Genomic DNA, 17,205 nt, shown 5'->3' on the forward strand with positions numbered 1-17,205 from the left:
TGCTCCTCCAAAAACCTGTTCTCTCTCTCTCTAGTGTTTGTCATCAGCCGCCTCGTACGACAGCTCCTTTTCCTGTATCTAATCTATCTATCTATTGCTTGTCGTAAGCCACCTCGTACGTCGACTTATCTTCTCTCTCTCTCTCTTTCTCTTTCTCTTTCTCCTTCCCATTACGCAGGCAAGTGGGAGACCTTTGATGGCCTACAACAACAAGGGTTAGGCAACCACACTTGTTTTCTTATGGTTGTTTGGTGCCATTTAAAGGTCACCATTCCATCCAAGGCCTTCGTCATGAATTAACAATGGACTCTCTCTCTCTCTTCCCCCCAGCATGTAGTAGTCCCCACACTTCTCCCTTCGCGAAGAGTGGGGCTTCTTGTCCCTTTTCTTTATCCTCCCTTCGTAGCCGCCGCAATCAATATGTTTCTGTTCTCTTCTGGATGGTTGCAGTGATTCTGGAACTCAGTGGTAAAAGATTACTTTCTCCTACCCTTCCTCGTTCAGTAAGTAGTCCTAACAATATCAGACACATTATTTATTCGACGATTTCTTTTTTTTTTTAATCCCTTTTTATTTTTTTTTCAGAATGATGCCAATTTTTAATTTTTTATATTTAATATTTTTATTTTTGTTATACTAAACATCTTTTGTCATCATCTTTGGCCACCTTCGTCTCACCACAAGATTTCATCATCTTCCCTCACTTTGATTGTCAAACGAGAAGGTAAAGAAGACCTTTACGAAGGAGCTTTCCGTCCCCCCTCTCTCGTTTACTTCTCTTATATTATCGAAGAAAATTCATCATTTTACCTTCGACCTAGTGACCAACCCTAATCTTTTCGTGCCATTATCATTGTCCTCAATCACATGACTTGATGTGATGGGCCATAAGGGAGATGAGGGAGGAAAAACCTCACTATCGATTGTCTCCTTCTTCTCCCATCAAGGTCAATGATCATGATATATGAGGAAGACTTGACATGTGATGATTGTTAGGAAATCTTTGGAGGCGACATCACATACGCAACGGAAGAACAAGAAAATAAAATCCTCGATTCCCAAAGAGATGTTCGTCGTCGTGCGAAGATTGGTGCATAAAATTCGCAAAACTTAAAACTGCGTATAGAGTAGATTGTGTTACCTAGGGAGATCGTATATCCTTGTTTCCTTACAGATCTTTAGGAGAGGGTGAAGGAGGTCAAGTGTCCTCCTCTTTAGCGGTGAGAGTCAAGTGTCCTCCTCTAGCATATGAGGCTCTGAATCCCTCCTATTTATAGAGGTCCCTTGTCAAACCCTAATGGATCATCCCTTAGTGGGTATTGGATCTGCATCCAATAACCCAAGCCTTTTAGATTAGTGGATCTCTATCCAATAATCTCTCAAGGGCTCTTATTGGATCTCGTCCATGAGATCCAATAATTTAGGGGCTTATTACGGAAGACAATGGAACAAAGGTGATCGAGCGATGACAGGAGTTATTTATGGTGTTAGAGAGAAATTAAGTACCAAATAAAAAAAATAAAAATGAAAGACTATCCAATTTTATTTTTTTTAAGAAAATCATCCTTGTTTATATCTATAATTTTCTGTCATATTCATATATTTATAAAACAACAACAATAACCTATGTATGATCTATCAAATAGATTAAGAAATTTCAATATTCATTAAAAAAATGTTTAAATTTTATTTATATTTTTTTATAATTTAGATTTTTGTTTATCTTGTATTGTTAATACTAATTGTCTAACGTAGTCTAGCTATTATATTTATAGGTATAATGTCTAAATATATAATGCATAGTTATAGTTAATCATAACTTCGGACTTGACTCATCGCATTTGGTTCCCAAATGAATTCAATCAACTAACATCCAAGTAAAATAATGGATTGAAATCTTCCCATTTGTTTCTCATGATCCGTGCGTCTCACAAATGTATCTTTGATGAAGACTATCCGTAGCCTTTTCCAATGTGCGTAGATCACGTTTTCCTCGGCGATCCCATGTATATATGCATCAATCATGTTACCATCAAATAGTACGAATGGAACTACGTCGAATCCAAAGATGTGCCTTTTGCTCCCACTTTACTAAACATGTGGTCGAGCATAAGTTATCTTCTCAGCATCATTCTATCAACTTAAGAGTCAAATAATCTAATGTTTTTTAGTCATGCGAGTGTTCGACGAAATGTCTTAGAAGGTCCATATAACATATGGAGGAGACGATCCACAGAATTCCTGTAGATGATTTGCTGCCATCATCGTTTATCGCCGAAGACGCATACAACGCGGAGAGTCCTGCTCGTGGATTTGACGTCCTGCACGCGTCACCGGACGGTGAGAGCAGAGTGCCTTTCTTTGGCGGGGTTGCCGGCGGTTCACAAGCGTTGAAGAGTCGGAGATGGGTTGGCGATGGCGGACCACGTAGCGTTGTCGGACGCGTGACAGCGCGAGAGGTGCGTTGCATCTGTCAACGCAGCCGGGCTCGTGCATTGCACCTACTTACGTGGCCGAGGGCGTGCGTGCATTGCACCGGGTTGATGGTGACCGGCGGGAGAGCAGACTTTTGTGGCGATGTTTTTGTGATTGGGAAGTAGAATGACCACAACCATTGAATCATGATTATTAAGAATCAGATCAGATATTAACTCGATAAGATCAGTAATCGAACTAATTGAATCATGAGTTTAATGTTTTTTTGTTTCAAATATATAAATTATATTATAAAATATTTTAGTAATATAATAAAGGAGAATGATATGTTGATAAATTAATTTTTTTAAAAATTAAATATTATGAACTTTGTTGGATTTATCTAAACCGTGAGATATATATTTTTTTATTAATATCCATATATAAGAAGGGATCAAGAGGGGCAAATTGGAATCTAAACATCAGCTTTCTACCATGCAAAAGCTTTGAACTTTTTTTACCCAAGCAAACCTCATTGTTTGACTCTTCAAAAACACAATGACCAAAAACATCAGGGTTTACTTCTTCAGGTTCCATTTAAATCACAATTCACGAGCCTAATTGCATCACAAAGGACAGGGAGTGTAAAGCGTACTGATCATGATTGGCATTTTGATCCAATAGAAACAGCAACAGGAAAGATATTAAAGGGTGTCTCAACATGACAACATAGGATGTGAAGGTAGAAATATTGAAGTTAAAGGCCACATCAATAACAACACTTTTCAACCAACAAACTTGTGCAACTGCACGACTAGACTGAGAATGTCACCAAATGTTTACCAATGTATATATAAACATGTCGTCTAGCAACCAATTACAACATAAATGACAGTAATTGTTTAAAAGAACCTACTAGATAGGGGCATACGCAATAGCGAACAAGACAGAATGGCTTTCCGATGGATGGATTTTACTTGGGATATCCAGTAGGGGGATAACCAGGTGCAGGGTAAGAACCAGGTGGCGGATATGATCCCGCTGGTGGGTATGAACCAGGTGGATAAGCCGGCGGGTAGCCGGTCGGGGGATATGCAGGAGGAGGATAACCATATGGTTGCCCGTAAGCTGGCTGCGGGGCATATCCAGCAGGAGGTGGAATGGGTTGATCAATGCGAGACATCTGCTGGACTGGTGGCACAGCCATCGCTGGCGGTGGTCCAAACTTGCCATCTCTCTTGTCCATCTCGACCTTATGTTGTGTCTGCAACCATGCCATGAAACTTTGATTAGTGGTACTCGGTAGGGCAGGAAAACAATGGGATGGAGACAAATCTGATGTACACATACCTGCATGCACGCGCAGACCCTGCAGGGGATTGCAAGTGAAAAAAGATGAGGTCTTAAATATCACTTAACATGAACTAAAAAGCAAGAGTGCAAAGGAACATGGGTCTTACGTGCAGTACACGAAGTCAGACATACAGGATAATATCTGGGAAGCTTCTTGGATCTCCTCACTTCCGACAATCATCGCAACGATGGAAAAGATACAAGCAACTTGTTGCAGACAAAACATGAATCCCTGCAGTTAAATTAATTCACATAAGCAAGCATAATTTAGGACTTAACAGCTGATTTCACATTAAAAAAAAATTCTTTATGGCTGGTAATGGATCTGAAACAGGCCTCAATTATGGACAGTCACAGCCCATGAAGCCTGGAAGTTCACATTAGACCAAAGTAGATGGGCTGGCCCACCACTGGTTGCATGAAATGGAGGACAGAGAGGAAGAGATGGAGGAAATACAATAATGCAGTTATCGCATTGAGTAGTCTGTATGTTGAACTCATCCTGGAGTAAGAAGCGAGTTGAAGCAACAGAATTGCCAAAGCACAAAAAGACCTGCAAAATAAATATACAAAGTAACCATTTGGATCAAGTACCAATCATGCTAGTTGACATATAACAGTCTTGAAGATATTCACTAGCCAAATTTTCTGCTGTGTGAAGAAAGACAAGATGAGTACATTGACAATCATTCTGAAACACCTTACAAAGCAAACTAGTTTAAAATGCAAATGCAACTAAACCATTAAATCTTGTCAGATGTTCTCACAGAATATAAGCTCTATGATATGCCATACATATATTAAAGAGGACATACAATTGTGAATTATGTGCGCTAGATCAGCAGTACTATCAAGTAAAAAATGCCAATGGACATAAGACTAGGTTTCAAATTTTGTAATGTTACAGCTTAAGCATCAGTTTGATCTAATCACCTCAGTTGAGAAATACAGAAGAGTTACCTAGTAGGAGAGATGCAAGGAAATGCACCAAAATGTAACACAACAGTGATAAAGATATAAAATATACAAGCAAGGCATTCTAATTTATGGGAGAGAGAAAAAGAAAAGGATCTCCCAATTAACTAAAGAAAAAAAAGACAGAATGTGACACATGAGCACATCATTGAGCCAAAATTGAAACTGTGAGGAGGCATAACACTACACAAAAGTAGGAAAGTCATCAGATAAAGATGCAAAGGAACAAAATTTCAGACACGCATGACAATTGGAGAGCAGTCAATCAATAGAGTACAGTCATCCACGTATATTAGCTGCATAGGAGGAAAAGACATACCACCATTCACCAGGTAGGTAGGTGAGACAGGAAAGTCAAAAATAGGTAGGAAAAAATATTGGAAGAATTTTTGAAATATTGCATGCAGAATCCAATGAGGTTGAGGCTTTTATTGGAAGCTTCTAACAAAATTTAATACTACAGTCAATGTTTTTTATGGGTCAGGTTGACTTTTAAAGTGGGTGGTCATTATTTATAGAGCCCACATGAATCTAACAATCAGCCAGTTGGTCAACATTCCAAGATCAGGACCAACTTATTTGGCCAATGAGTCAAGTTAAATTAGGTCGAAGCATGTAACTACAAGATGGATTGACAAGAAGAATTTTGCATTAATACAAACTACATTTAGGTCCAACTGGTTCAGTTGAATCTGGACATTAATATCCAATTTAGGTCTGCCATTGAGTTGAGATCTTCTTTCAAAGAACAATTTAGTGCTGATTTAGATCCAGTTTCTTTTCTTTCAAAGATGAGGCAAAGAACTGCATTAAGATAACTACAGATTAGATTTAGAGAATGAGAAAATTTTCAATCAATTATGATAACCTTATGATGATGACAGTACAGAAGGTTAGGTGTGCTTTGCTTCCGAAACCAAAATACTTAACTAGAAGTGAATTAAAAGCTTCATATACCTCGGTGCAAAGGCAGAACTCTGGGCATCGCCTTTCTCCACATTTTCCACTGCATGGCAAGTAACCCGCACAACAGACATACCTATAAAAGAAAGAAATTTAAACTAGTATCAATTCTTTAAAGTTTATAAGCAAAATAGGACAATTTATAAACCAAAACTACCTTGACATGTCATTGTAAAGAGCTCTTTTGCGAAGCATATAGGAGACACATGGCCCACTAATAACAGGAAAAAGATGTATCAGAGATCATTCCAACTATGGAAAATAGTTCCATATTGTAAAATACGAAAAGGAAATGAGAGTTATTATCAGAATGACAATGATTCTAAATTTGGATGTCAACCTTTTCAAAAAGCAACAACGGAGAAAGATGTTCTTTATTTACGGATGGCCATCTAATGCATGCAACATAGATATAAATACATTCAAATTAGAATAATCAAAATTGAAGTGATTGGTGTGTGCACATTCCCTTTCCTTTACCATAAACAAATTCAAATTAAGGGAATCTTGATTTTGTACAAACTTCATCTTTTGTCACTTGGGTGTAATAGCTGATACCACATGCAAATTTGTCATAAGAACTCAAGTGAGGAAGCCAAACATGGGAATCCATCTTTTTCGTCTTAGTCAATTCATCTCAAATTTCAAACCTTCAAATCTTTTTGCTTACATTGAGAATATTACATTAAGTCCAATAATAACAACTTGAAGAATCTCAGAACAAGATCTAAGAATAAGTATATATTTAAATATGAAATAGCATTAAACAAAAGTTTGTCACAGAGTTCTGAATTAACAATCCCATCATCAGAAGCTTCCAAAAGACTTGAGCCATCAATATTTCCAAATTTTATGTGTTTTTATCAATGTAAACTTTTTTCCTAAGCAGATACAGTGATCAGTGATATCATCATCCTGTTATAGGAAAAACAGAAGAAAAAAAAAAACATTTAGTTTGAGTAATCAATTTTGCAAGGTAAACCCTAGCTATGTTCAAATTTGTTCCTATGCAATAGGATGAAGTGGTCAGATTAGAGTTCAATGCTTGCAACAGTTCCAGAGAAGCCACACTAACAAGTTGTTTTGGATGTCCAACCAAAAGCAAGCAACTCTCTGCCTAAATTGTATACTTTGTAATTGCAAATCATGCTAAAAGATTCCTTCTTTTACAAGCTTAAACTCTTTTATTTGCATATTTATCTTATTGGACAAGAGGGTGAATTCTGTCATGGTAAGGTAGCTCCTTTGTGTCCCAAATATCAATATTCCACGAGGCGATGAGCAGGATATTAGTGTTATTGAAGATGACATGCAGGCCATCAATCTCTCTTTAACATTACTTTACTGTCTTGCCACTTTTCTATATTTCTTTTCTCTTCTAGCATCACATTGCACTTTTACAATTTACTGCATTGTTGGTTTATGAAAGATCAAGATGCTTTTCAAGCGTATTGGCATAACATCCAGGTAATGAAGTCACTGGTATAAAATCACCATGATAGCACCATAAGACAAGCCCTTAGATCAGTTTACTTATTTTTTAAAGAAAGTTTGTTAACTTTTTTAAATTGAAAAGTTTACTTGAACTTGAGCTTCAACCTCACTTTTTCATAGACAAATCTTGCTGTACAATTCATCACCAAACAGAACACATGGTTATTAAGCACATAAGTACTACATCGATTTCTAAACAAACCCAAGGCAGAAATGTCACAAATGTTTTTGTTCATAAGTAGCTGCCAACTATGAAATCTTGAAGAATTTGGGAGAATAAAGAAATAGTTAGAGATTTTTTGTGTTTATTTCCCTTTATGATGTGGCTTGGGGGGAACACAACGCCAAAAAAATGGGGTAGGACTTTTGCCTTCCCTAAATAATGTGATAATAAAAATACAAAATAGAAAGATTGAGAACCCTAGAACAGTTGTTATTACACAGGAAAAAAAAAAATGAAAGTTTCCAACTGAAGAACTGAAGTTACTGTTTACTCTAATTAGGGAGCATAAGACGAGGACAAGTCTCTATTCCTTATAGCTAACAGATTCAAGACATTGCATCATCAGTTTCAGGGTAAAAGCATCACTGACAACCAGCACTGCAATCCTTACATATTCCCCCAGTAATGTTTCCCCACCTTTCCAGCTATAACGTGAACTCAATCTTCAAAATCCACGAGCATATTCATGCAAAAGATCACAAAAAAAATAAAGATATACCATCGACCGATTTGGGACACATCAAGATTCCAGTTATCAAAAGATGAAGGCAATTACGGATAGAAACAAGAAAGCTATCGAGAAAAAGAACCGGAATTGGATTTATCTGCAACATTTTTTTTCAGAATAAAGGCGAATCGGATCGTCGAAAAGCCTGAGGGCTTACCACCAAAGCGCCAGGCAGCAGACTGCAAAGCAGATGGGAACGCATCAGTCAGATATCTCGAAAGGAACCAGAAATCGAAGGAGAAGAAGGAAGAGGAAGGGGAGGAATCTTACAGGGGAAGTCGGCCTGAATGGTGCTCATTAGATCGGTGTGCCAGACGTTCCGGTAGCTCTGTCGGAGCTGCATCTTGTCGAGGTACTCCTGCGACGCCATGGCCAGCCTCACTGATCGAACACGGGATCCGGCAGCGACTCGAGGAGGAGGAGAAGGGTGGCGATCGAGATCGGGAGAAGAAGAGATGCCGCTTTTTGAGATGGGCACGAAAGGCGTAGCGGGGTCGCTTCGTTGGTGATGACTGCGGGTCAAACTAGATTAGTACTTCCTTGACCAATCAACGATGTAACCCTCATGGGCCCGCTGTAATAATATAGCCGTCCTCCAGTAAAACGGCGGGTATATCACCACGGTAAACGAATTAGTGTACAGTTTATTTATGCGCTCATTTTGTAACCCTTGCTTGCTACATATCTTCCCGCACAAACGAAGAAGAAAAAAATGGGAGATGAAAACATATTCTAGAAAAAAGAAAAGAAAAAGTCTTTCGATCCGAACTGTCGTTTCTAATGTTTCTTTTGGTCAATAGTCAATATCCTATTTATCATTAATTAATGGGAAACAATTATTAATTAATTTTTTTAGAATAATCCCCATCTCGTTAAAATAATACTAGAAAACTTGATACAAAATGTTACGAGGTGAAGAACCTTTCCAGAAAGCATTAGTTACATTTAATCTAACGAAATTGGTCGATTTGTAGGCCGAATAGTTCAATGAATTTAAAGTGATAATGGAGGGAGATAATGAGTTCAATGGATGGCCAAAATATAATAGAGGTCCATCCAGAAGTGGAGTGAAGTTTCCGTGATAATTTCCCAGTTTTGACTCTCACAGGAAGACCCCACAAAAAAAAGGCCCAACTTGGAAGGGGAAGAGTGCTGCTTCAGACTAGCCAGAATTACCTGCAACTTGGAAGGCCGCAGTATGAGAAACTGCTTTCCTAGTGAGGCCGCTGGCTGAAGTATCCAATTCTCTTTGCTTCTTTTATTTCTCGGTAGAAACATGAATTTTGTTCTTTCAATGACAACTCATGGATTAAGCACATCTGTATGCATATATACACATATACAGAATAATTATTCTACAAAAACATTGCTAAATTTTTCTAAGGTATATATCCAAAACCAGATCAGGTACACTAACCAAAGTCATCGACCGTGAAGCCTTAGGGTCCTCACCAAGAACTGCATACAGTGGGATCAAGCTAATCAAGTCCTGTTGAGAAGAAATCATCAGAAGAGCCAGTATGTCAACCAATCGGTCACCAAATCTTGAATGCCACAACTCGGGATACCAGCAAACGAAAAAGAAAGAAATCAAGAGGGCAATTACAGTGAAAGGTTATACTAAGTGCAGGAGTATTGCCTCCCCGACAGAGAAATCTAAAGCAGCCTGCTGTGTCTCTCAGTTTCTCATATCCTTCAGCCAGCCGCTGAATCGCCTTCCAGCAAGACACTTTGCATCCCCATCATGATCAGCAGTCTCTAGCCCTTGATGATAGCAGCCTGCAAACAAGAGAATACAGATCACAGGAGCTCGGATAATGGTCGAGCATGCTCTGTTTCACCCAGTGACCTTTCCAACTCAAGTGTATTTGCACCAAACATAGCAGTTTGCAGGAGCCCACTCCAGTGTATTTCATACAGGGTTCTGCAACGATTAATGTTTCCTTGTTGCAGCGCAATCTCAATATACTTCTTAGGAAACACAATAGACAAAGTAACGCTTGGTTACAAAGATGCTGCCAAAGAGCATGCAACTCTCAATACAACACCAATATGAAGGGTAGAAAGCAATTGACATCATGTCCTTTGGAGCTATCCTAATGGCATTTTCTAAGGTTCCTCATGCAGCCTTTAGATTCATTTGCCTTGTGTCTGAGCTATAATTTTGCAAATGAAAACTTCTTGTGAGGTATCAATTTAAGACATTCCCTGGATCAATTGGAAAATTAAATATGACAACTTCTATGAATAGCATGAAATGTTGACAGTGTTATATGTTTGTATTAGACACAGTACTGAGCACAGTGGCAGCAAGAAAATTGAGTACATGACTGCCAATTAAAATTTACAACTCTTAAGGAAAAATAAAAAGATGTCCTGCAAGTCCAGAAATTAGTAAATCAAGGGCTACTTGACAACTTCCTTGGGAGATTGATTCGAACAAGAAAATGAAAGGAAATAAATATGATTCATGCAAGTGTATATACTGAACATAGAAAAGGAAAATATGCCACAATGCAGACAAAAAGAGAGAATACCAATGAAAATAATATAGCAGATGGTATGTATTATCAATTTGTTGCCGAGATCCTAAACCCCACAACACACATAACAATGATGCACCATCATATGCTCCAATATGATACCAGAAGCATTTTCTTATGGATAGGTCCTACAAAGAGTTGCATAACCCATAGATCAGAAATATACATCCCCTATAATACCATCCATGACCTAAATTGCAGCAATCACTGTCTCATTTAAGCCCATATGCACTTTCACAACTAAAGCTTCTTCATTTTGCATTTCACAATTAAGGTGAAAACACAGCAAAATACTCTTTCCTAAACCTGTTGCTACTTACCTGTAAACCTCCCTCGTCCTATCGATGTCTTGAGCGTCGAGTTCTTCGTGAAGTATTATCCTACGATTCAAAATAAAATCATGGATCAAATAGCAAACCATGACAAACCTACCAAAACAGAAAGGGGCAAGAAAAATTGAGAAAATAGTAGAAATTTCTAGTAAATAGAAGAAAGACCACAACACAATTGTCAATTGGACAAGATGGCAGAGCACAGATAAATGTATCTTTGCCAATACTGCTTCTCTCCGCCGCCGGAGGCACGCTGGCAATCGCTCTCTCAGACACCTCCCTTACCATATCCTCGTTTCCCACACTCTCCTCGGGCCTTATGTGATCGAACCAGCAGTCATAATTTAAAGGGTTCTTTCTCGCCTCTTCCTCATCCCTTAACTCCTCTTTTTGACAATGGCATCCTCAATCCCCACCCATCCCCTAACTGCATGTCAAATGCAATGTACTTCCTGTACATGGTCAAGGGGTGGTTTGACGAAGTGTGGCGCATCTCACGCTTCGTACTTGATCCAGGCGCCGGTGTTCCAGCAGGCGCGACGGATTGGGTCCTCGAACTCCTTGCGGTTGAGGAGGCGGTAGTCGTTGAGCTCGTGGACATCGGTGATTCTTCTTCGGGGGGTGGATCTCGGGTTCTTGCCGATCCATTGTCTCGCACAGGATCTGCTCGGCGGTGATCTGGATGGGCGCGGGGTTCTTGTTCTTTATGCTGGTCGGCCGGGGCAGCTTCACCTCCGTGTCCTGCTTCGTCAGGAATCCCCATGCTCGGGTCCGACGCCGTCGACGACGCCATTTCGAAAGAGCCTTGTACTGCAACACCGGGTCTAGGGTTGATAGAACAGAGAGAGGAGGAGGATAAGCGTCGACGGCCGGCGGATTGAAACGATCGAAATTAATTTATGATATATTATTATTACTGTGATTATTCGTTTCGATGGGCACGAAATTTAAATCCAAACTATGTTTGAGATATTCTTAATTAATTCAATTTCAGGACGGATATTTCTTTTAGAAGCAAAACACAAGAAGAAATGACGAGATGAAGTGAACGAACGTCATGTCATTTATTCCCCCACGGAAGCCAACGTCCACGTCACACTCACGTCGTCTCCTCGACGTAGTCACCAACGCCAACACCAACACAACAATAATGGCACAAATGTCTTGATATCATATCATCAACTAAGTTAACGATGTCGTCAAACATAATACTTATCACTAATAAGCGAAGTCGTCGTCCTACAGGAAGCAAATGCGGGCCAGCTTGGTACATTTCCAACTAGTAGCAATTAACTATATCATAAATTTGACTGGTAAGATGTCCCTCGGCCTAACGCCACGAAGAGGCCACCGTGAGCACCCGGTCCTTCCACCCGAACCCGAGCCGGCCGCCCTCCTCCTTGATGGTAAACCCTGGATTGGACCGGACCGATGCGAGCTTGGCTTTGACAGGTTCGATCATAGCCGTCCCGAACGGAAGCGGATCGAACCCGGCCATCCCCAAACGCGCGCGCCACTTGCCGAACACCTCGCACCGCTCCACCCGGTCCGCGCCCTCTGTAGTGACGGAGTTGACCGCGCGACGAGCCAACCAGGCCTCGACTCGGGCCCGCTCCGCGCTGTCCCGCGCCATTGTCGCGTCCAGTGACTCCAGCAGCGCGCCGTAGTGGGCGCACGCTTCTCCGAAGCGGGCGGCGAAGGCGGCGGTGCTGGTGTTGATCTCCTGCTCCACCATCGCCACCACGCGCGGCCGGAGGGCGCGCACGCGGCGGAGGAGCTCGTCGCGGGGGTTCGACGGGGAGACGCTCTCGTCCGGGATCCGAGCGAGGGCGAATGCCAGGTTGACCGCCAGGGCCTCTCCTGGTTCGCATCCCAGCGCTGCCGCGTCCAGATCCGCCGGCCGCCGGTGGACAACGCCGAACCGGACCGCCAGGCCGGCCCGCTCCGCCAGCTTCTCGATCTGATGGCCCACGGCCCTTAAGTTTCCGCCGTTGTTCCTGGTGAATGGGGAGGAGGGATCGGCGACGGCGGTGATCCGGATGACCGGGGAACGGGCGGTGGGCCGGAGGCGCTGGCGCTCCGCGAGGGCGTGGAGGAAGGTGACGTACTGGCCGCCCTGGCCAAACTGGAAGTCAAGGATGTGGATCTTGGGATGGTCTTTGGTGGCCTCCAAGATCGCCAAATTGGCGGCGATGAGGCCGAGCTTGAAGCAAGGGGAGAGTTCGTAGAGCACCTGCGTGGCCGCAAAGTGTTCCGCGCTGCAGAGCTCCGCGATCGAGGGACAAAAGTTCCCAGTCGGTGGCGGATTCATGAAAGAAACGAGCGCGGGGAGCATCACAGCCGTGAGCCGCTGCTCCGCGTCGCCTCGGTGGTTCGCGGCGCGCTTCAGGACGGCGAGGTTACCGGCGGCAGCCTCGACGTTTCCATCAGCGATAGCCACGGCGGTGTCGAGAAGCATCTGCCTCGAAGAAGCCGCAGCCGCCGTGGACAACGAGGGGGGCGAGCTCGAGGCCGAGGACGAGACGGTAGAGGAGGAGTTGGTGCGCGAAGGAGAGAGCTGGTTCGGCGCTGCCACCGCAGCTGCCGGCGGAGGCAACGGCGGCGACGTGAGCTGTTGCATCGCGTCGCTCCACTCGGCGGTGGTCATGGCCGAGCCTGACGCGCTGACCGCGTCCTCCTCGTCGTCCTCGTCCAAGAATAGCTGCCGCTCCAGCTCCTGCAGCCGGTCCTGTATCGCGGCGGACGGCCTGTTGTCGGACCCCGAGCCAGCCGCCGTTTGCGTGACGGAGAAGAACATCTCCCGCCGCCTCGCGAACCCGGACGCCGGAAAATTCGACGAAGTTAATGATGAGGAGCCCGAAGACAGGTCGACAGGAGGAGGTGGAGGAAGGTGGGAGGAAGCGGAGGAGGCAAGAAGCGTCCTCTGCTTTACGGATCGAAGCGCGTTCTGTAACTGCATCTGCTGCTGCTGCTGCAACCTCTCCCTTTCCGTAAGCGATCGCTTCAGAATAGCACCGGTTCCAGCTTCCGAACTCGTCGGGATCGGGGATTGCACACCGCAGCGGCCGGAGAAGCCCGACGCCATGCCCCAAGCCCTCTCCACAGAACAAAACACGCGCCAAGAGAGAGACGAAAAAAGGCGTGAGAAATCTAAAAAGAGCGAGTCATATCAACGTGACAGCTCTCTTTTCCTCGCCTGCAACAGAGAATTCCACCCGCCGAACGCTTCTCTCTCATAATAATAATAATAATAATAATAATAATAGATATTATAATGATAATAAAAGAGGAAGAAGAGAAAGCCGAGACGGGTACGCTGTTTTGTTGCCTGGTTTGTATAATTTTACGTGCAGATGAGTACTAATAAAGAAGAGAGAGAGAAGTGGGCGACGTCGGCGAGGTATCGGCCACTCGCGGCCCAGATTCTCACTCCGCCTCGTGAGGCACGACATCGACCACTTTGGGTACGTCTTCTCGCGTATTCTGCATTTAACGTTTGGTGTTTGCTGCAGCCGCAGTCGCAGCCCCAGCCCCGTTGCCACAACTTACGTCGCGGCCGCCGGCGTTCGCGGCTGGTTCCTCAGCTCGTGACGCCGCGAGCAGCGTTGTGCTCCCAGACGTGGTGACCGACGTTGCCGTCGCGTCCTCCCTCGCTGTCCGACCCGAGCACTGGCTCCAGCTTTTCGCAGCGCTGGGCCCACCGCCGGGTGGAGAGAGATGAGACACTGCGGCCTGGCGTCGGAGAAGGCTGAAGCTTGTTTGGGTCCCGACATATGACGCGGCGGCGGCGGCGGCGGTGGCGCACAGTTGGTTCTGGGCTTCCACCGACCCTAACGGAGACCCGCAACCGCAATGCAGACTTTTGAGTTCATAATAATTTATTGTTTTTAAATCTTACATATATATAACTCTGCTCAATGAGTCCATAATAATAATAATAATATTATTATTATTATTATTTTATTAAAAATATTTTTTTTATTTTTTAAATATATAATTTTCTTTTAACATATTAAACTCTTATCGGGTACGAGACCTCTGCTTGTAGAACCCCGATCTTACCTTCACAAAGATCTCATATCTAATATTGACTACTCTCTCGTCATGGTCCTCATTGTCCATTCTTCGAGAGTGTAGCTTACGTCTCTTCATCATCCTCCATGATGATTTTAATATTATCTTCTTCGTTTTTTTCATACTATTTGGGTGCTCATGTCTCATCTTTTCCTACGTAACTAGTCGTTACTTCATCCCCTCTTATCGATTCTTTTTTGTCTCAACACTATCTTATCATTATCAAACAATAGTGAGAGAAAAATAACGAAAGACTATAAGAAGAGGTACCTCAAGAAAAAAAATTTAAAAAAAATAATTTTTTAAGAAAAATCATCCTATTATTATTATTATTAAAAATAAAAATAAAGACATCAAATGAGAAAACTAAAGACTATAAGCAACTTCCAGCAAAAATCCATAAAAAGTTATTTTAAAAAAAATCATATTATTATAATTATTATTAAGAGAGAGAAAGAGAGAAAGGATGGATGGTGGTTGGCCGATTAATGTCAATGGGGAGGATGAGTGTGACATGCATATATACGAACGAACCACGAAGATTAAGCGGAGGAGAGAGAGAGAGAGAGAGAGAGAGAGTGGATTCCGCGAAGATGATGGCCGGCTTGCGTAAAGTGGATCAAAAGGGAGTTGAGTTTGGTAGGCTTTCTCCCTCCATGATGAACACGAGGGATGATCCCTATGTAATAAGAATGCCATATGAAGACGAGAGACTTTGAGAAGGTGATGACTTCTGTCTCAGCTTAGCTCACTGTTTGTTGTACTCGTGCTTTAATTAGCCTTGGATGCACATACTTGGTGTAGGTAGCATTCCATGTGTGGCTCAAAGTGAGATCTCATGGATTCATTCCTATGCCTCTCTGCCTGCCTTTAAAGCTGTTCATAAGACTACCTATTACTGAAAGAGGGGATTTACTAGTGATTTATGATCTTAAGAATTTGATTCGCATCCTTTTCCTTCCATTTAAGTCAGTCTCATCCATCCACACGGAAGAAGGTGATAGGATTCGATAAAAAGGAGACGGTCTAATACTATAGTTTCACATCCTTAAGTATTCAAATAATTCTATTGCTTATATTGGGTTTGAACATCAATCTAGAGACCTAAAATTTTATATTAAATTGATGGTCAATCTGACATATATTAATCTTCATAGATATGATTCATACATAAACTCATTGACTTGAAGTTACCCTCCTACCGTTAATACTTTAACCAATCTTTCTTATTATATTATAGCTTTTGAACTCAAACTATATGACTTACACCCATTTTATTTTTCAAAAATATGTGATATGAAAAAATTATAATTTTGATGCGATAAGATGTCTTTCATTTAAAGATTTCGAGTTCTAGTCGGAGACTTGTACTAATATTTGATCAAATTGATAAGAATCTATTACGTGCCATCGGACGACATATGATATGTTTAATTTATTTAGTGCAAGAGGAGTTATTGATAGTTGATAATCGTTAACAAAGCCGAATAACTCAACTCAGATGTGGATTCTTGATTTGATCAGACTAATAAATATTAATCATTTTTTTCTATATGCACTTCATATGTTTTTTCCTAACAAATACAAGGGAGAGAAAAAATTTTAAACTAAAAAAATCATAAATACCAATAATAAAAAATATATCATAAAATCAATATAAGATTTAACATGATTTAATAACTTCCATAGAAGAAAAATAAATTCTTCATAATATAAGATCAATTATAAGACTCATTGATTATCCCAACTCAAGTACAATTCCTTTGTATATCCTCTCACATAAATCTCAAAAAACTTATGTTTTTTTTTACACCTCTCTATGAATCTTAGAAAGAATACCATAGAGAAAAATCCTAAGAACGCCTAAATTATTTTTCACGTTGCATTTTTCTCGATAAGAATCTAAATATAAATAAGATATTTATATAAAAATCAAACTGAATTATCATGGTTTTCTTTCTCAATAGGACTTCTTTTCTTCGTGATAAAATTTCTTATCCACTCGTGATGCTAATTTTAGAAAACCTAAATTATGTACTGATCCTAAAAGTAATCAAACAAGGTTAATTTAGAAATTATGAAACCACATGAGCCCAACTTGACCTCACCATCAGCGTGATGAGTGAGGAATGACAATGTTGACATAAAATAAATCATCATTCTGCAAGTCCAACCGGAGTTCCATTAGCTCGATGTTGGAGGAGTACTGACACCTCCGCTTGTGTGTGATTGGAGAAGGAAGAAGACGGTGGGAGAAAGTCTCTCGTAGCCTACTTTCTCTTTGACAAAGATGACCAGTCCTTTTCGACTCCAACCTCCATGACG

At 41.5% G+C, this 17,205-nt stretch overlaps 2 protein-coding genes across 2 annotated transcripts; both read right to left on the reverse strand.

The window, feature by feature from the left end:
• Positions 1-3,152: 3,152 nt before the first annotated feature.
• On the reverse strand, positions 3,153-8,493 carry LOC103984445 (uncharacterized). Its single transcript, XM_009401928.3, has 8 exons — positions 8,202-8,493; positions 8,089-8,110; positions 5,864-5,920; positions 5,701-5,782; positions 4,226-4,321; positions 3,876-4,000; positions 3,766-3,784; positions 3,153-3,679 (listed from the first exon to the last, which is right to left on the reverse strand). Exons 1-8 carry the CDS (start codon positions 8,299-8,301, stop codon positions 3,389-3,391), a joined length of 792 nt encoding a protein of 263 aa, XP_009400203.1. The 5' UTR covers positions 8,302-8,493; the 3' UTR covers positions 3,153-3,388.
• Positions 8,494-11,957: 3,464 nt separating this feature from the next.
• Positions 11,958-14,426, reverse strand: LOC135637997 (scarecrow-like protein 8). Its single transcript, XM_065150916.1, has one exon. The coding sequence runs from the start codon at positions 13,889-13,891 to the stop codon at positions 12,137-12,139; it is 1,755 nt and encodes a 584-aa protein (XP_065006988.1). The 5' UTR covers positions 13,892-14,426; the 3' UTR covers positions 11,958-12,136.
• Positions 14,427-17,205: the final 2,779 nt, after the last annotated feature.

This window comes from Musa acuminata, chromosome BXJ3-5, assembly GCF_036884655.1.
Source record: "Musa acuminata AAA Group cultivar baxijiao chromosome BXJ3-5, Cavendish_Baxijiao_AAA, whole genome shotgun sequence".
NCBI lineage: Eukaryota > Viridiplantae > Streptophyta > Magnoliopsida > Zingiberales > Musaceae > Musa > Musa acuminata.

Coding starts and splice junctions, on each gene's coding strand:
- LOC135637997 (XM_065150916.1), bottom strand. CDS start 13,891: ATGGCGTCGGGCTTCTCCGGCCGCTGCGGTGTGCAATCCCCGATCCCG.
- LOC103984445 (XM_009401928.3), bottom strand. CDS start 8,301: ATGGCGTCGCAGGAGTACCTCGACAAGATGCAGCTCCGACAGAGCTAC. Junction 5,921..8,088: donor TGCTGCCTGGCGCTTTGGTG/GTAAGCCCTCAG, acceptor TCCTGTTATTAG/TGGGCCATGTGTCTCCTATA. Junction 4,001..4,225: donor AATGCGATAACTGCATTATT/GTATTTCCTCCA, acceptor ATTTAACTGCAG/GGATTCATGTTTTGTCTGCA.